Source organism: Ictalurus furcatus, chromosome 4, assembly GCF_023375685.1.
Source record: "Ictalurus furcatus strain D&B chromosome 4, Billie_1.0, whole genome shotgun sequence".
NCBI classification, from domain to species: domain Eukaryota; kingdom Metazoa; phylum Chordata; class Actinopteri; order Siluriformes; family Ictaluridae; genus Ictalurus; species Ictalurus furcatus.
The window spans coordinates 617,501-637,500 of record NC_071258.1 but is presented as its reverse complement, the minus strand read 5'-3'; the positions used below and the strand labels follow the sequence as shown (position 1 = coordinate 637,500).

The 20,000-nt window shown below is 43.9% G+C and overlaps 1 protein-coding gene across 1 annotated transcript in view; it reads left to right on the top strand.

Moving 5' to 3' along the window:
* The window catches only part of vwf (von Willebrand factor), a 34,618-nt gene that overhangs the window by 10,988 nt on the left and 3,630 nt on the right, over positions 1–20,000 (top strand). Inside the window, exons 14-44 of the mRNA XM_053622428.1 lie at positions 17–212; positions 420–635; positions 1,620–1,860; positions 2,017–2,111; positions 2,370–2,524; positions 2,613–2,716; positions 4,493–4,631; positions 4,850–4,984; positions 5,073–5,219; positions 5,420–5,560; positions 5,662–5,760; positions 6,501–6,657; positions 7,246–7,401; positions 7,741–7,876; positions 8,133–9,589; positions 10,332–10,442; positions 10,960–11,103; positions 12,190–12,333; positions 12,431–12,595; positions 12,707–12,753; positions 13,217–13,394; positions 13,487–13,701; positions 13,976–14,165; positions 14,292–14,618; positions 14,836–15,083; positions 15,283–15,385; positions 15,781–15,852; positions 15,968–16,072; positions 16,436–16,638; positions 18,236–18,385; positions 19,857–19,955. Coding sequence (XP_053478403.1) covers positions 17–212; positions 420–635; positions 1,620–1,860; positions 2,017–2,111; positions 2,370–2,524; positions 2,613–2,716; positions 4,493–4,631; positions 4,850–4,984; positions 5,073–5,219; positions 5,420–5,560; positions 5,662–5,760; positions 6,501–6,657; positions 7,246–7,401; positions 7,741–7,876; positions 8,133–9,589; positions 10,332–10,442; positions 10,960–11,103; positions 12,190–12,333; positions 12,431–12,595; positions 12,707–12,753; positions 13,217–13,394; positions 13,487–13,701; positions 13,976–14,165; positions 14,292–14,618; positions 14,836–15,083; positions 15,283–15,385; positions 15,781–15,852; positions 15,968–16,072; positions 16,436–16,638; positions 18,236–18,385; positions 19,857–19,955 — 6,075 coding nt within the window. The remainder of the gene's footprint in view (positions 1–16; positions 213–419; positions 636–1,619; positions 1,861–2,016; positions 2,112–2,369; positions 2,525–2,612; positions 2,717–4,492; positions 4,632–4,849; positions 4,985–5,072; positions 5,220–5,419; positions 5,561–5,661; positions 5,761–6,500; positions 6,658–7,245; positions 7,402–7,740; positions 7,877–8,132; positions 9,590–10,331; positions 10,443–10,959; positions 11,104–12,189; positions 12,334–12,430; positions 12,596–12,706; positions 12,754–13,216; positions 13,395–13,486; positions 13,702–13,975; positions 14,166–14,291; positions 14,619–14,835; positions 15,084–15,282; positions 15,386–15,780; positions 15,853–15,967; positions 16,073–16,435; positions 16,639–18,235; positions 18,386–19,856; positions 19,956–20,000) is intronic.

Sequence of the window (20,000 nt, the reverse complement as noted above, 5' to 3'; positions counted from 1 at the left end):
GTGTGTGTGTGTGTAGCTAAGTCCAGTCTATGCAGGGAAAACGTGTGGTCTGTGTGGTAACTATAACGGTAACCAAGGAGACGACTTCCTGACGGTGGGCGGGCTTGTGGAGGCGCGAGTGGAGGCTTTTGGGAACGCGTGGAAGATGAACTCTGAGTGTGACAACGTCCAGAAACAACCCACTGATCCCTGCAGCTTAAACCCGAAGAGGGGTACGCACACACACACACACACACACACACACACACACAATCTCTACATTATTACACCAGGTATGAACAAATTTCTTCATAAATGAGTTAGATATTCAGGTGTAGCCTTAATTTAGCTGCTTTTAGTAATTATTTCAGTGGAAGATATTCCTAAGGATATTTTGTGTGTGTGTTTGTGTGTGTGTGTGTGTGTGTGTGTGTGTACAGTGAACTTTGCAGAGGAGTCGTGTGCAGTGATGCTGTCTGTCCGCTTCGAAGCGTGTCATCACAAAGTGAACCCGAGTCCGTACGTGAAGAACTGCCGCTACGACGTGTGCTCCTGCGCAGACGGACACGTGTGCCTGTGTGCAGCCGTGAGCAGCTACGCAGCCGCATGTGCAGCCCAGGGAGTGGTGATCGACTGGAGGGGAGAGGGGTACTGCGGTAATAACACACACACACACACACACACACTCACACACACACACACACACACTCTAAGTGTTGACCGGAAATGAAACATCTGCAAATGAAACATCTGCTTCTCGTTATATTGTTGAGGTGATAGTCGGCGGATTTGGTTATTGCTTTCACTTGACTACTGAAACTTAGATCAGACTCCAAAATGACACCTTTAGGGGTTCTTTAGACCCGTGGAGTCAAGGTATGTGTTCAGCTTGAGACTTTCGTCTCTTTTTCCAAATCCAGTGACCCTCTGTTTCGGCACATCCTACTGTTAATATCATCAAGGCAGCGGCACAGGGAGGGGAGGAGTCTATGGGGTGGGAATCGTTAGGTGACAGGGTCAGGTAGATCTGGGTGTCGTCTGTATAGCTACGGTATGCAGTTCGGTTCCTCTTTATCACTTGGCCGAGTGGGAGCAGATACAGGATGAACAGCAGCGGTCCAAGGACTGAGCCTTGTGGGACTCCGTACGTCATGGACATCCACTCAGATTCATAGCTGCCTGTGTTCACATAGAAACCCCTCCCTTCCAGGTATGACCTGAACCAGCCAAGAGCTGTCCCAGAGAGCCCTCTAAAATAATTAAAATAAGTATTTATAATAATAATAAAACAATTCATTAAAATAAATCATAAATCGAAATAAAAAAAAATGTAATATTTTTAAATATAAATATTATATATATATAAATTTTTATATATATTTTATATATTATAATAATATAAACTGGTTTCACATTACGCAGTACAATAAAGTTTAAAATATAATATTTTGTTTAGTAAAATTCACCATTTCCTACAATTAAAGCCTTCAAATTTCATCAGGGATAAAAATGGAGATATTTATAAATAACAATAACTTTTACTGTAAACTGTATAAATATATATTATATTATATAAATATATAAATATATATTTTCCTGTGTGTGTGTGTGTGTGTGTGTGTGTGCGCGCGCACTCTCAGAGCTGACATGTCCAGGTGATCAGGTGTACGAGGTGTGTGGGAGTGTGTGTAATCAGACGTGTCGCTCTCTCTCCATGCCGAACGCTGAGTGTGTGAGTGTGTGTGACGAGGGCTGTTTCTGTCCTCGGGGTTTGTACCTGAGCGACACGGGCGAGTGTGTATCACCTGAACACTGCTCATGTCACCACGACGGCGAGATCTACCAACCCAACGACATGTTCGCCGATCACAACTCCATCTGGTCAGGACACACACACACACACACACACACACACACACAAGCACATACATACTAAAGTTTACATACTAAAGTGTGTAGATTGTATAAGTGCATAAAAGCTGCAATAACACTGTGTGTGTGTGTGTGTGTGTGTGTGTGTGTGTGTGTGTGTTATAGTTACTGTGAGAACGGCTCCATGCACTGCAGCTCCAGTGATCTCACTCCCTCGGTGCTATCAGACCTCTTCTTTGCTGAACCTCCACCTTCTCGAGGTACGTGTAGAGAACGTGTGCACGTGTCAAGCACTGTAGAGTTCTGCTGATCCCCTAAAGCAGTAAAACCTCCATCACTTCACTCAGCTGACTCACGACTGTTAGCAGTAATAATAATAACATGTTCCCTTCAGTGTCTCCTTATCAAAATTCATTCAGGGTAGATATGAATGCATTTGTGTGTGTGTGTGTGTGTGTGTGCGTGTGTGTGTGTGTGTGCGTGTGTGTGTGCGTGTGTGTGTGTGTGTGTGGATGCAGAGCGGCGGTCTCTCTCCTGTCAGGTCCCGCTGCACAGGTTGGAGTGTGAGAGTTCGAGGGATGTGGGCATCGAATGTGCAAAAACATGTCAGAACTTAGATCTGGAGTGTGTGAGCCAGGGCTGTGTCTCCGGCTGTGTGTGTCCTGCTGGGACGGTACGTGTGTGTGTTTACGGCTTGATAATGATGATGGTCACATGGTCTATACTGGGTTTGAAGCACTATTTTCCCTGATGGTCTGCAGGTCCGTTACAGAAGAGACTGCGTCCCTCCAGACCAGTGTCCGTGTTTCCATAACAACCACGCTTACGCCCCCGGACAGAGTATTAACATCGACTGCAATACCTGGTAATAACCACCATCCCACCTGCCACTCCTCACCTGTACACCTGTGACTGTACCGGCAGAATGATGAGACATAACGGAAGATTATTAGTCCTGAAGCGTTTTATTCCTCTTATACCACTGCAAACTCTCCAGCAGATGCAGAGTTATATTTATAAACAAACACCTCATGCTTTTTATCCGTTTATAGTTACTTTTAATGTTGTGGAATGTCGGTGAAATGAGTGAGCTCCTGTTGTCACTTACATTATAGCAGCTATAAACACTCGTTCCCTCACCATCCCTCTCTCTATTCCCTCTCTCTACTCTCTCTCTGTATTCTCTCTCTCTATTCTCTCTCTCTATTCTCTCTCTTTATTCTCTCTCTCTTTATTCTCTCTTTATTCTCTCTCTCTATTCTCTCTCTCTATTCTCACTCTCTATTCTCTCTCTCTATTCTCACTCTCTATTCTCTCTCCCTATTCTCTCTCTCTTTATTCTCTCTCTTTATTCTCTCTCTCTATTCTCTCTCTTTATTCTCTCTCTCTATTCTCTCTCTTTATTCTCTCTCTCTTTATTCTCTCTCTCTATTCTCTCTCTCTATTCTCACTCTCTATTCTCTCTCCCTATTCTCTCTCTCTTTATTCTCTCTCTTTATTCTCTCTCTCTATTCTCTCTCTTTATTCTCTCTCTCTATTCTCTCTCTTTATTCTCTCTCTCTTTATTCTCTCTCTCTATTCTCTCTCTCTATTCTCACTCTCTATTCTCTCTCTCTATTCTCTCTCTCTATTCTCTCTCTCTATTCTCACTCTCTATTCTCTCTCCCTATTCTCTCTCTCTTTATTCTCTCTCTCTTTATTCTCTCTCTCTATTCTCTCTCTCTATTCTCACTCTCTATTCTCTCTCTCTATTCTCACTCTCTATTCTCTCTCCCTATTCTCTCTCTCTTTATTCTCTCTCTCTATTCTCACTCTCTATTCTCTCTCTCTATTCTCACTCTCTATTCTCTCTCCCTATTCTCTCTCTCTTTATTCTCTCTCTCTATTCTCACTCTCTATTCTCTCTCTCTATTCTCACTCTCTATTCTCTCTCCCTATTCTCTCTCTCTTTATTCTCTCTCTTTATTCTCTCTCTCTATTCTCTCTCTTTATTCTCTCTCTTTATTCTCTCTCAATTCTCTCTCTTTATTCTCTCTCTATTCCCTCTCTCTATTCTCTCTCTTTATTCTCTCTCTTTATTCTCTCTCGATTCTCTCTCTTTATTCTCTCTCTATTCCCTCTCTTTATTCTCTCTCTCTATTCTCTCTCTTTATTCTCTCTCTCTATTCTCTCTCTCTATTCTCTCTCTCTATTCTCTCTCTTTATTCTCTCTCTATTCTCTCTCTCTATTCTCTCTCTTTATTCTCTCTCTATTCCCTCTCTCTATTCTCTCTCTATTCCCTCTCTCTATTCTCTCTCTTTATTCTCTCTCTATTCTCTCTCTTCAAGTGAGTGAGAAACAGTAGAGAAGTGTAAACTCCTCTGTGCTGAAGATGTGGGAAAACTTAAAGCTTTACCTCTGACACTGGAGACTCCTTCCTTACACGATAAATAAATCACAGAAAACTTCACCACATCATCGATGTTTAAACTCTGTTCATGTGGATTGTTTGCTTTACACGTCCCTTTGAATGAGCGGTTACTATAGAAACATATATCAATATTTAGTGTCTCAGTGTGTTGTGTTTGATGTGTCTGTGTGGTGATGTGTCTGTGTGGTGATGTGTCTGTGTGGTGATGTGTCTGTGTGGTGATGTGACAGTGTGTGTGAAGGCCGGCAGTGGAAGTGCACACAGAAAGTGTGTGACGGTGTGTGTCGGACAGTCGGAGAGTCGAACTACATCAGCTTTGATGGACTGAAATTCTCATTCCCAGGACGCTGTCAGTATGTCCTCGCTCAGGTTAGTCACATACATCCGTGTGTGTGTGTGTGTGTGTGTGTCAGAGTTTGTTTCATTTTCTTTAACCCTTACAGAAAAGTCACATGAACTTCATACACTGCGTTTCACACATTTTTATATGTGGATGTTTAAGATTCATTTATCATCACGAGTGGAATGTACCGTATGAGACTGTTTCTGTACGGGAAAGTCGGATAAATACCCTTGTCTCTGTGTAGGATTACTGTAATGGTGTGGATGGAACATTCCGGGTGCTGGTGGAAAACTCGGCCTGCGGGGTCATAGGTCACCGGTGCAGTAAGAGCATCAGTGTGTTTTACATGGAAGGACTGATCACCATGGAGAAAGGAGAGGTCTCTCTCTCTCTCTCTCACACACACACACACACACACACACACACACCTCTCTATGTGTATATATCCTAACACTGTGTAACTGCAGGTGAAGATGAGGAGGCCGGTGATGAAGGAGACGGACATTGAAATCGTACGTTCTGGACTTTACTACATCATTCTCCTTGGAAAACACATTTCTCTCACCTGGGACATGGGAACGCGGATTATACTGCAGATCGACAGTGCTTACAGGGTAATGCACAACACACACACACACACACACACACACACACACACACACACACACTCATACTTGCACTTAAAGTACACCGATTCCACACGTTTACAGCTTCATTTATACACAAACACCTTCAACTGAACACTTCATGAAGGAGGAATGAAATTTGCTATAATGTGTGTGTGTGTGTGTGTGTGTGTGTGTGTGTCTTTCAGAGCAAGGTTTGTGGTCTGTGTGGTAACTTTGATGGCAGTCAGAATAATGATCTGTTGAGCAGTAATAATCAGATGGAGGTGGATCCTATAGATTTTGGGAACTCGTGGAAGAATCGGCCGAGCTGCGCCGACGCTGTTCAGGTGACTGAGTGCTCACAGCGCCTTACACTACAGACATATGCTTATATACTGTATATGTGTGTTAAATGTAACTGTGTGTGTGTGTGTGTGTGTGTGTGTAGGTGCCTTCTGAGTGCAACAGTGACATGGTGAAACTGGTGACAGTGGAGCAGTCGTGTCGTGTGCTCAACAGCGCCCCCTTCAGGGAGTGTAACAGTGTGGTCAGTATCACATGCACACTCACAACTTAACATAAATTGAGTTTTGTCACAAAGATTAGTGACATTTTTGTTGTTGTTGTTGTTGTTTTGTTTGATTTATAAAAGAAGTATTCTTATTTGTTCACAGCTCAGTTTTCAAGAGAAGGTGTATTATAATAAATAGCAGAAGTTCTCCATATTATTTCTTCATTTATATTTTTATTTACTGTATAACACGCGCATATCTGCTGAAAAATAATATAAAACACCACACTGCACATTTACGAGGCAACAATTAAAAATCTGACGATACGATATGATCCGATCGCGTATTCTCCATCGATACGTGACTCACTTTGATCGCTGAATAATTCACAAATGATGATGACGTACAGAAAGACTATAATTTTTTTTACATATAAATTTGTCAATAGTAAAAGATTCATAAGGAATTATAATCTATAATAATCAGTTCGTTTCGATCACAATTTCACTCTCTGAAGACACACATCTCGACGAGATTAATAATAAAAAGAACAATAATAAAAAAAATTTCCCTGGTTGGAGTTGAAGATCATGTGACATTCAACGAAAATCACATGACCGATTATAAATAATGGAACATTTGTCGTACTGACTGAATATTCAATTCTACCACTAAATCTGACATTTTTGCCATTTAGTTCCACTTTTAGTGAATGTTTTAGCCGTTTAGACCCAAACAGAACGTTCTCACATCAGGGTTCTTCTGTGTCTCTCAGGTGGATCCTGAGCCGTTCTGGGAGATCTGCACTCACGACACATGTTCGTGTTCGTCTGTCGGAGACTGCGCTTGTTTCTGTGACACTGTCGCTGCCTATGCTCACGAGTGCGCTCAGAAGGGCGTGATAGTGGAGTGGAGGTCCAACGATCTGTGCCGTGAGTCCAACGTCCTGATCTAGAACATATCGAGAACTCGTAACTATGATGATGATGATGATGATGATGATAGTGACTTCACCCACAAAAATGTCTCTCACCTCATTTTATTTCGCATTTTATCTGGAAGGGCTTGAAGAAAAGACCACTGGGATCAACTAGCTAAAAATTAGAGTGCTATACCAATTTAAACCACAAGGGGCAGCTGATATTTCCTTACAGGTGAAAGAAACACAGCAGGAGTTCATGTCACTGGTCAGCAGTTATGTCACGCAGGTTCATGCAAGCTTCGTGCTTACATCAGATTAGCAAAGTGAGCTAACTGTACTAGCTACGTAGACTCACCAGAGGCACCAGTGATCTCTGCTACTTCCTTCCCAAGCTTTATTTTTCTTCATAACATCTCGATACACTTTTATTGAGTGATTGTACATGACAGGATATGATAAAACTACACTTATAAGATTTTCGTCCGTTGTTTGTAGCAAATAGTAAACAGCTCCATGTCAGGCATATACGTAGGAAACGTGTGCCGGTCTGTCGCTTTGTGTCTCACTAGTGTGTGATCTGAGAGATGATGTGTTTCAGCTCTGAGCTGTGAGGAGTTGAATAAGGACGCGGGTCTGGAGTGTGAGTGGCGCTTTAATGCCTGTGGAAATGCCTGTCCTGTAACATGCCAGCATCCAGAACCCTTAAACTGCCCCAGCAGCTGCGTTGAGGGCTGCCACGCCTCCTGTCCCCCAGGTACCAAACACATTTACTGTACTGTATACGCATGTTTACACAGAAATCCTGTCAAAATCTAATCTTATCTCAAAATGTAACTTGATAACAATATAACTTTAGCTTTGTCATATTTTCATCAATCACTTAAAATTCACTGCATTAAACCTTCATCGTGCTGCAGATTTGTTCGTCTTGGCGTTATCGTTTGGTCAGTTTTTTTTCTTGGTGTGTGATATAACCCCAGTGACCGAACATGAAGGAGAACCCCAAGGTTCTAGTTCAAGGTCACTTCTTGTTTTGGACAAACAGCCTTATTGTCACTACACTACCCCAGATTCAGATTTTTCTCTCCTTCAGGTCAGGTCTTAGACGAGGTTCTGGAACGCTGTGTGGATCCATCTCAGTGTCAGGTGTGCATGCACGGAGAAGAACGAATTTCACATGGAAAGCACGTCATTCTCAATCACAATGACCCCCATCTCTGTCAGATATGGTATGTCTTATTGCCTGTGCGTCTTATTCAGAGTCTAAAGGTTACATCAGATTATTCAAATCCTCTACTTGTAGTTCACGCTAATGAGATTTTTCTTGAGTAGAAGTGTCTGAGATGAGTTTTTCCAGAGATCTAAAGTGTTCTAAAGTGCTCGCCTTTAAACCTGGAAAATTTGAACTGAAAAAAAACTGAAGAAAGGTTTTTTTTGTCAAATGTAAGTACTGCTAGCTTAGCATGCTATACGCTTGCATTTCAGTCGCTGTGAGGAGAACACATTGACGTGTGGTCCGTGTCCTCTCTCTGGCCCCACCTCCACACTGAGCCCTGTTTCTGATCTCACCACGCTCACGCCGTTTCCCTTCACCACACTGGTTCCTGAGGACGCCTGTGATCGAGCGATGGACCTGGCCTTCCTGGTGGACGGCTCTTCATCTCTCAGTGAGGAAGATTTCGGCTTGGTCAAGCTCTTCATCCTGGATGTGGTGGAACGTTTCCGGATGGGCTCGGCACACATCCGGGCCACGGTGCTCCTCTTCCATTCTGGAGTGAAGAGCTACGATATGCAGGTGCAGAAGTGGATCTTCAAGAAAATGGTGCGTGATATGCACTACAGCGGCGGCGACGTTGCCTTTATGGACGAGGCCATCAAGTATCTGTCGGTTTACATTTATGACAAGAACAAGCGAGAACACGCAGGCCGTGTTGCTATTTTGTTGACGGCTAGTAAAAATCCCCGGCCCATGCGCACTACTCAGCGCCTGCTGAAGAAGAAAGACATCACCGTTCTCACCATCGCTCTGGGGCCTAACGTCAACATGGCGCAGGTCAATGAAATAAAAAAAGCCACGCCTAGTAGCCGGGTGTATGTTCTGAGCAGCGCAGGAGAGTTGGATAACCGAGCTTTGGAGATTACAGATTACCTCTGCACCTTGGGGTTGGACCCTGAACCTCCGAAGAAACCAGCCACCCAGAAAACCACAACGACTTCTGCCACTAGCGCCACCACCACAAGTCCTGTAGCTTTGCGGCTCAGCACAGTGCCCGCTAATGTTCCGCCAACCGCTGCCGTTATGACTGCATTTCCCAGCATCCTCAGCCCTGGAACTACATTTCCTCCACCTAACGTGACCTTTCACGACATCACCATCCTCATAGAGGGATCAGATAGTGTTGGCGAGGACAGTTTCAACCTCACCCGAGATGCGATCCCCGACATCCTGGCCTCATTTGAACAGCAACAAGAGGAGAAATACCGCATCACGGTGATGCAGTATTCCTTCACGGTTACCGTGGAGATCAGCCGAATGGAGCTGTTGCACCAGGAGCAACTCCGGCACAAACTGCAGCAGATCCGCTTTCGAGGAGGCAAGCAGATCAACACGGGCCACGCCATTCGCTCCGTCTACGAGTCCATCACAACCGAGACACCAAGTCGATCTCCAGACCAGATGGTGTTTCTCATAACCCAAAATCCACCCACTGATGTGATCCAGAGGCCATCAAGCTCCACCCACACGCAGATATTCCCCATCGGGATTGGTCCACATGTGCGGGAGGAGGATCTTAAACTGCTGAGTTTCCCTCACGCACCAATCATGTTGAACAGTACAGAGCAGCTGAGATCACTGGGACCCCTACTGGTCAACATCAGTAGGACACGAAAAGTACCGCTTAAGCCTGAACCACCACCCAGAGCAACCCTGCCCCCTTCAGGTCAGAATACACACTGCAATAGCATCTCTCCTTCTTGTACAATTGTCATACAGTTTAATATTCACGTCTTATTTCTGCAGAGGTGGTAGGAACACAAAAATAACGCAATAACAATATACAGATTCAAGCACAATTCAACTACGCTTTTAAATTGTTACTTTTAAATACAAGGTAAACTCATAATTAATTAAACAGTTAATCTAAAAGAACAAAATTGAATCACGATTGTGAAAACAAATCACACATTCTAGGTTATGGATGCTATAAAATTTGTGCACCCTTTGAACAGAAAAACCGACTAAAGCTAAGTAGCAAGAGCTATACGTGGCTAAACTAGCATGCTAATAACACTAACAGTGCACAATGAGTGCTGATAGCTAGCAGTTATGATACACTAGAGACCTGTAGTGCTGGATATAGCTGAGTGCAAAGGTTTGCATATCCTTCTTAGGACAAAAATGAAGAAGACAAACTAGTTGATAGTGTGTAATGGTTTAAATTTATATTACTGTAAATAACAAAAATGGTCGAAGTTAAGAATATAATCATGAAAAAACCAAAAAGATATTAGTTCAAACATTTTCATCCCTCTTTCAGAATGTGATATAAACAGTTTATAATAACTCCAATGTTTACTTTTATAACCGAGTCCCACCCAGTTTTCAGTTGAGATGAGTGACATGAGTAAAAGTTAAAAGTGTGTGTGTGTGTGTGTGTGTGTGTGTGTGTGTGTGTGTTTCAGTGCCCTGCTCCAAACCTATGGATGTCTTATTTTTGCTCAGAGCCACTTCGAGTGATCAGTTTGCGGATCTGAAAACATTCGTCAAATCCTTTATAAGGAACACTCAGATCGGTGAGCAGATTGTATTGTTATATGTTTAAATCCTATATTATTATAATTTATTAGACCTCGAATGCTTGAACAGAAACTCATTAACAGTTTATACTATATTTTGTCACGAGTGTCATCTTTCAGGTGTGTGGTGCGGTCCCCAGTCCACTGATTTATTCTGAGTTCATGTCATGTGCGTTTGTTTGTGGTGGTCATGTGATTTTGCTTTGGTTTCTGTCTTGTCTCCGCCCCTGTCCTGTCATTGGTGCGTTACTGAATTGTGTTAAGCACGTCATTAGCTTGTCTATTTAAACCCCACTGTTTCTGACTGTATTAGTTTTGTTTAGTCTGAGTCTTGTTTCTGTGGTCTGTGTTTCCGGGTTTTGATTATGGATCTTCACTACGGACCGGGACTATGATTATTGTTTTAGCGCTCAATAAATAACACGCTGTGTCCTGCAGATCACTCAAGCGTGTCACACATGTCCAATATATATTTATATTCCGATGTTGTTGTTAATGTATGTTTGTGTTTCAGACCGTGAAGGAACTCAGGTAGCGGTGACGCTGTACGGAGAGAAACCCGTGGAGGCTGTGAGCTGGAGAGATACACAGAGCACAGAAAACCTTCTTCAGCTGGTGGATAAATTACAGACCAATCCAGATACTTCACCAAAACTGGGTACCTGCTCCATAAAACTACCAATAGCAGGATTTACGAATGGGTCAGAGCTGCACTCAAATGTTTTATGGTTCAGAACGGGTCCAAAAGGGTCCAAAAGGTCCAGTACTGAGAATAATCTTTCCTAGATGTTTATCAAGCAAACATTATTTTTAAAAAACTAATAAAAACCCAATTCAGGACTGTGTAGTCTATATGAAAAGCTTTTCTAATTATAATTTAGTTACAGTAATGAATTTTTATACTATTCATAATGAATTAAACATTCAGTAATTGATGATGTGATATTTAAGTTCAGCTAAAGTTAATAATATCATTTTTATTTGACTTGTGCAGTCCATCATAAAATTAAGTATTAAGTATTTATATTTATTCAACATTCATTATAATTAATATTAATGACTAAATGTTTTATATTCAGGATTTAAATAATATACTGAATTAATGTGACTAACAATCAGTTTGATTTTTACACAAAGAAGCAACAGAGGCAGCGAGTATTATTTAATGTTGATATAAAATGATAAAATGATAGAAATCAGTAAGATTTTGTTATTGAATTGGATAATGAATAATTATAATAATTATGATTGCGTAACACAGTGGCTTAGTAGTTAGCACGTCCGCCTCACACCTCCAGGGTTCGAGTCCCGCCAGGGCCATGCATGTTTTTGTTTGCATGTTCTCCCCGTGCTGCGGGGGTTTCCTCCGGGTACTCCGGTTTCCTCCCCCAGTCCAAACACATGCATGGTAGTCTGATTGGCGTGTCCAAAGTGTCCGTAGTGTATGAATGGGGGTGTGAGTGTGTGTGTGTGATTGTACCCCGTGATGGACTGGCACCCTGTCCAGGGTGAACCCCGCCTTGTGCCCCATGCTCCCTGGGATAGACTCCAGGTTCCCCGTGACCCTGAGAAGGAGTAAGCGGTGTAGAAGATGGATGGATGGATGGATGATTGCGTAATTGAGCTTGTTAAGTGTTGTGATTAAACACTCCACTTCATTTAGATTTCATTCAGATGATATGACGTTTGTTGTTGTTGTTATTGTTGTTGTTTTGTCTATTAAAGCGTTTATGGCTTTATTTAGGCGCTGCATTACAATCGGCTGTTCAGAGTTCCATTTCCTCCACAAGCGGGGGCCGGATGGGCGTGGCCAAGGTGGTAGTGATGCTGGTGACTGACAAGTCGATAGACTCGGTGCAGCAGCCTACAAATGATGCTCTTACTGCTGGTATGTGAGTTTATGCTTGTTTTCATAATGACACAGGTTCTTTCATGACTCGCTTGTAATACAGGTGTGTGTGTGTGTGTGTGTGTGTGTAATCCAGGTGTGTCAGTTTTCCCCATCGGAGTGGGCAGGCAGTATGACAGGAATGAGCTGATCATGCTCGCTGGCCAACACACACATGAGAACATCATAGAGCTGAGGAGCACTAACGACCTGCTCGCCATGGTTACACTGGACCGATCGTTCATCGACAAACTCTGCAGGGGTGAGACACACACACACACACACACACACACACACACACACACACATGCAGAAGGTATGAAATGAAAATGATGATGATGATGATGATGATGATGATGATGATGTTCCTCAGCGGGTCCTCCTGGAGTGTGTGTGGATGATGATGGAAAGGAGAGGAAGGTGAGATGAGTTCTAAACACTTTATCTCCTGCTTCTGAACTTTAAACACTTTACACACAAACAAACATCATCACTTCATTAAAGCCTCGACTTCATTATAACACACACCGCATAACACACACCCCATAACACACACCCCATAACACACACCGCATAACACACACCGCATAACACACACCCCATAACACACACCCCATAACACACACCGCATAACACACACCCCATAACACTCACCGCATAACCCTAAAGCAACAGATTATTATTATTATTATTATTATTATTATTATTATTATTATTTAGACCCGATACAGTGTATAAAACACATGGGATTAATAGAATTGGATTATTGAGTGTCACCTTTTTAAAATTCATCAGTCTCAGATATGAGGATATTTTTGTTTATTCCGTGTGTGTGTGTGTGTGTGTGTGTGTGTGTGTGTGTGTGTGTGTGTGTGTGTGTTAGCCTGGAGAGACATGGCTGTTAGCAGATGGCTGTCACTCGTTGCTCTGTAACCCGTCCGGAGTCGTGACCCTGCAGAGCCACAGAGTGAACTGTGAGAGACTGGAGCCTCCGACCTGCAAAAACAACCTCCATGCTATAAAAGTGAATCAGACCTGCGGTTGTACTTGGACCTGCCCCTGTGAGAACACACACACACACACACACACACACACACACACACACTGCAAAGATGATTGTGTTGCATTGTCTGATGGATTATACCTTCTGCAGGTATGTGTATCGGCAGCTCCACCAGTCACGTGGTGTCGTTTGGGGGCGTGGCTCTGAAACTGAAAGGTGCCTGCTCCTATTCGCTGCTTCAATCAGGAGGGGCGGAGCTAGTGCTTAATACGGCCAAATGTCGGGACTCTCCCAGTCAGATCTGCATGAAGAGCCTGGAACTGAGAGAAGGTGGAGCTCGTGTGGTGCTGGGAGATGATATGAAGGTAAAGGTGATGGAGAGGAGTCATAAGTAGTGCAACAGAGGGTCAAGAGAGCAACACTGACCATGCTCTCTGGTGGGGAGGGGCATACTCACTCTCCCCTGTCAATCACAGTGACACTAGCCAATCACTGGCATCTGTGAGCTGATTTATGTGGAAGAGGGCAGACAGCACTTTCGTATAATTTGTGTTCATCCTGCATGATGTAGAGAGCATCAAGAATGCCCTCAAGCTGTATGTGTGTGTGTGTGTGTGTGTGTGTGTGTGTGTGATGTAGGTGACAGTAGATGGTGTGGTTACTCCAGTACCCTTCAGACGAGGAGGCGTAGCCGTCTCTCAGATTGGAGCTCTGCTTCATCAGCTACGTTCGGAGAAGCACGGCTTCACCCTCAGCTTCACGCCACACAGCAACGAGTTTACTATCAGCCTCGATGTCACCATGGCAACCCGCACCACCGGCATCTGTGGTAGATACCCACACACACTTTTGGGAGCTGGTACACTGTTACAGACAGGGCCAAGTCTAGCGTTTCAGGGGCCAGAAAGCAGAACTAACACATAACTGATGCGTCCTCGCTCTTTCTCCGTCTCAGGTTCTTGCTCAGATGATCAGACAGACCTGCTGCTCCCTGATGGTTCCGTGAGCTCGGACTCGGACGCGTTCCTGCGAGGCTGGGCTCTGGGCGAGTGTGTGGACAGTGTAACAGAAGAGTGTGAGGCGGGCGTGGCTCAGAGCTGCGAGCTGTTAGCTTCTGAGATGTTTAGCGAGTGCCATAATCTGATTCCACCTCAGGATTACGTGGCGATGTGCAGGAAGGTGGCGTGTCACCCGGGCATGGTGTGTGACCTGCTCGCCTCCTACAGCAGTGTGTGTCGACAGCAGGGGGTGTGTGTTCACTGGAGGACCCCCAACCTGTGCCGTGAGTCTGTGTGTGTGTGTGTGTGTGTGTGTGTGTGTGTGATCACATCCCTGCATTAAATGCATTTTATATGTAACATTTTATTTGATTCCATCAACATGACAAATCATACATTTTAAATAATTTAATATTTTAATTCATTAAAAACATTTAAATAGATTACACATTTTGAATTGTGTGTGTGTGTGTGTGTGTGTGTGTGTGTTTTCATTCTTAGCCATGACTTGCTCGAAGAATATGGAGTACGATGCGTGTCGTACCGGGTGTGTGGAGCAGTGTGGCAACGCCCGGACTTCCGTGGGAGATGTGGTTGAGAGGGGGGATGGGTTGGTGGGCGGAGCTCAGTGTTGGACCACACCCACCGAGGGCTGCTTCTGTCCTCCTGGTACTGTGCTGCGAGGGGAGGAGTGTGTTAGCCAAGAGGCCTGCAGGCAGTGTGTGGACCACCATGGACACGTGCACCAGGTACACACACACACACACACACGCGCACACACACACACACACACACACACACACACACACACACACACACACACACACAAGCACAAAGTTATATCTATAAACATGCAGCTATAACATGTTTCAGAAGAATATAGACAAATCTGTGATGATTTTTATGTGTGTGTGTGTGTGTGTGTGTGTGTGTGTGTGTGTGTTACAGTTCATGGACAGTTGGACTCCGGATGAGAACCCGTGTTTGCTGTGTTTGTGTTTAGATCAGCAGCATATAAACTGTACAGCTCTGCCATGCACTAACGCTAAAGGTCAGAACATCCCAATCACATTATCCCTGTCTGTCTGTCTGTCTCTCTGTCTGTCTGTCTCTCTGTCTGTCTATCTCTCTGTCTGGCTCTTTGTCTGTCTGTCTGTCTGTTTCTCTGTCTGTCTGTCTCTATGTCTGTCTGCCTCTTTGTCTTTCTGTCTGTCTGCTTGTCTCTCTCTCTCTCTCTCTCTCTCTCTCTCTCTCTCTGTCTCTCTCTCTCTCTCTCTCTCTGTCTCTATCTCTCTCTCTCTCTCTCTCTCTCTCTCTCTCTCCTGCTGTCTGTCTATCTTTGTCTCTTTCTCTTTCTCTCTGTCGGACATGTTGTATATCACATTGATTAAAATAGTCCTATGGTCCTCTTATTGTGTCGTCGTGGTAACTGTTGCCGTGTTACAGCCCCTGTGTGTGGAGTGTGTGAAATCCTGGTGGAGAAGAAGGAGTCAAAGTGCTGCCCTGAGTATGAATGCGGTGAGAACATCACATGACACTGTGCACTCATGATAACACTGACACAATGCTAATCTACCATTAATGTGTGTGTGTGTGTGTCTGTGTGTGTGTGTGTGTGTGTGTGTGGTTGCAGTGTGTGACACTGTGAACTGTAAGCTCTCGGCTCCTCCACAGTGTGGAAACGGTCTCACGTCAGTCCTGACAAACCCGGGAGAGTGTGCGCCCGTCTATCAGTGTGGTACGTGCTAATGCTAAAGAGGAACATACACGTTACTCAATTCCTGCATCATAAAACTGACATAACCACGTCATAAACGTGTTGTGGAACAAGCCATGCGCTGGCAGGACGGACCACAGCCGGTGATATAAGGACGTCACGTTAGCGTTAGTGGGAAAAGTTGTGAGAGCTGTTAGAACTTTTCATGCTAACAAACAGACTAATTAGCATCCGTTTTTATTATAGACTGTTATACAGGTTTAAATAGATAAATAAATAGACTGTTATACTGTTGAACAGTCTATTTATTATAGACTGTTATTTTAATATTATAATATTAATGCCATGTGTGATTTATACTCTCTCTCTCTCTCTCTCTCTCAGTCTGTAGAAAAGACCAATGCTCTGCAATCAGGCCCTCCTGCCCCGCCCACAAAAAGCTGTCCATCAAACAGACGGAGTGCTGTGATTCGTTCGAATGCGTGTGCGACTGTCAGAGCTCCACCCGAGTTTGTCCTCCCGGTTACATCACCAAGGAGGCGACCAACGAATGCGGCTGCGTAGAGGTCACCTGCCTCCCTGATAAAGTGGGTTTAACAATTCACGTGGATTTTTAAATAGAAAGAGTAAACAGTTGAATAATAAAGCAGAGTGGACAGTGAAGAATAAAAAAACAAGACCTACTACCAATTTTAGAGTAACCTACAATATACACTCTATTATACTCTATAATGATCCGTTACCTAACTACAATCAAGGATGGCTTTATTATTCCCACTCATTTAAATAAGAACTGACACCGATCAGCCATAATATTAAAACCACTGACAGGTGACGTGAGTAACGTTGATTATCTCGTTACAAAAGCGTGTGTGTGTGTGTGGGGGGGGGGGGTACTTATTATGCAGCAGGTGAACAGTCAGTTCTGGAAGTTGATGTGGTGGAAGCAGGAAAAATGGGTGAGCTTAAGGATCTTAGCGACTTTGAAAAAAATTGTGAGGTCTAGACGTCTGGGTCAGAGCATCTCCAAAATGTCGGGTGTTGTCGGGTGTTCTCGGTATGCAGGGGTTAGTACCTACGGAAAGTGCTCCAAGGACGGAGAACCGGTGAACCAGTGACAGGTTCATGGACTCCCAAGGCTCACTGATGTGTGAGAGGAGTTGAAGGCTAGACCATCTGGTCCGATCTACAAACTGCTGAAGAAGTTCATACTGGTTCTGATAGAGAGCAGTCAGAACACACAGAGCATCACACCTCGCTGCGTATGGAGCTGCGTAGATGTTGACTCGGCCTCTAAATTCCCCAGATCTCAATCCGATCCAGTGTCTGTGGGATGTTCTGGACAAACAAGTCCGATCCATACTAGCCCCACCTCACAACTTACAGGACTTAAAGTATCTGCTGCTAACGTTTTGATGCGTGATACCACAGCACACCTTCAGAGGTCTTGTGGAGTCCAGGCCTCGACGGGTCCGAGCTGTTTTGGAGGCACGAGGAGAGGAGGACCTACGCAATATCAGGTGGTTTTAATGTTATGGCTGATGGGTGTAACATGTCAGTTTCAACTTTTTACCCTCTGTTATTGACACATACAGCTCTTCTGAATAAACCAATCCTTGTTTTGTTGTCAGAACGTTGCGTTCTCTGAACCACCGAATGAAGAAAGACAACATGGTCAAGCGTCTACTGTATTATTATTATTATTATTATTATTATTATGCCAAAATACAGTTAGGTTTGTTATCTAAATAAATGGCATGAAATGAAATCCTGTATAGTTTTGTGTTGATGGCTGAGATGCAATACTACAGACCTTTTAACACTTCCATGTTTGCGAATTCGGAAGCGAATGCAGTCATTTCATTACCAGATCTGACGACACGGTCATTATGAAAAAGGTTCGTCGAAAAGGAACGAATGACAGTCGCAGGTTTGGGGTGCAGTCACGCTGAATATAATGATGAGGACACTCTTCTGCATGGTGAACAAGTTTACTTCAAACACCAGTGTTTCATCTCTCATACAGATTCCTTACAGGAAGATTCTCCTGCTTAACTGGCGTCTACAGAGCGTACTATAGGCTGTGTGGGCCTCAGGAATGTAGCGTAATAAACACCTGCTCAAGTGGATGACTTCACTACCCTGTGTGTGTGTGTGTGTGTGTGTGTGTGTGTGTGTGTGCAGGTGTGTGTGGTTTATGGTGTGGTGTATCAGAAGGGCAGTACATGGGAGGAGAAGTGTAAGAAGTGTACGTGCACAGAGCAGACAGACAGAACGACCGGACTGCACATAGCGCAGTGTGTGGATCCCATCTGCAACCAGATCTGTCCTGCGGTGAGTTCTTTACTCTTCTATACAAGTGTGTTAAAGTTGCAGTGTGTTAAAGCTGCAGTGTGTTAAAGTTGCAGTGTGTTAAAGTTGCAGTGTGTTAAAGCTGCAGTGTGTTAAAGTTGCAGTGTGTTAAAGTTGCAGTGTGTTAAAGCTGCAGTGTGTTAAAGCTGTAGTGTGTTAAAGTTGCGGTGTGTTAAAGCTGCGGTGTGTTAAAGCTGCGGTGTGTTAAAGCTGTGGTGTGTTAAAGCTGCGGTGTGTTAAAGTTGCGGCGTGTTAAAGCTGCAGTGTGTTAAAGCTGTAGTGTGTTAAAGCTGCGGTGTGTTAAAGTTGCGGCGTGTTAAAGCTGCTGCGTATTAAAGCTTCTGCGTGTTAAAAGTGCGGCGTGTTAAAGCTGCAGTGTGTTAAAGCTGCAGTGTGTTAAAGCTGCAGTGTGTTAAAGCTGCAGTGTGTTAAAGCTGCTGCGTGTTAAAAGTGCGGCGTGTTAAAGCTGCAGTGTGTTAAAGCTGCAGTGTGTTAAAGCTGCAGTTTGTTAAAGCTGCAGTGTGTTAAAGCTGCAGTGTGTTAAAGCTGCAGTGTGTTAAAGCTGCAGTGTGTTAAAGCTGCTGCGTGTTAAAAGTGCGGCGTGTTAAAGCTGCAGTGTGTTAAAGCTGCAGTGTGTTAAAGCTGCAGTGTGTTAAAGCTGCAGTGTGTTAAAGCTGCTGCGTGTTAAAAGTGCGGCGTGTTAAAGCTGCAGTGTGTTAAAGCTGCAGTGTGTTAAAGCTGCAGTGTGTTAAAGCTGCAGTGTGTTAAAGCTGCTGCGTGTTAAAAGTGCGGCGTGTTAAAGCTGCAGTGTGTTAAAGCTGCAGTGTGTTAAAGCTGCAGTGTGTTAAAGCTGCTGCGTGTTAAAAGTGCGGCGTGTTAAAGCTGCAGTGTGTTAAAGCTGCTGTGTGTTAAAGCTGCAGTGTGTTAAAGCTGCTGTGTGTTAAAGCTGCAGTGTGTTAAATTTGCGGCGTGTTAAAGCTGCAGTGTGTTAAAGCTGTAGTGTGTTAAAGCTGTAGTGTGTTAAAGCTGCAGTGTGTTAAAGTTGCTGCGTATTAAAGCTTCTGCGTGTTAAAAGTGCGGTGTGTTAAAGCTGCAGTGTGTTAAAGCTGCTGTGTGTTAAAGCTGCTGTGTGTTAAAGCTGCAGTGTGTGATGATCAAACTGATGTTTCTGGACATCACATCAGTGCAGAGTGGTTCTGTAAAGCTCAGTGATTCGCAGTAGTATCATGTTACCATGTTACCATGCTTTCATGCTTTCAATTCAGATTGTTTTCAGAGCCACCAATCAGAGAAGAGATGCATAGCCCCGCCCCTTTTCCTTCAATAGAATAAATGCTTTTTAAAAAGCATATGATAAGGGGGGGAGCTCTAAACAGCTCCTTTAGTGTCACCATTTTGAGTGGATTTTTTTTGCATGTACTCTGTGTGTGTGTGTGTGTGTGTATGAGTACAGGGTTCTACATATTCTCATCCAGAAGGAGATTGCTGCGGTCACTGTCGTAAGAACAGATGTGTTGAGGACGACCCAACACTAGGAGAACGACTGAGACAGGTGTGTGTGTGTGTGTGTGTGTGTGTGTGTGTGTGTGTGTGTGTG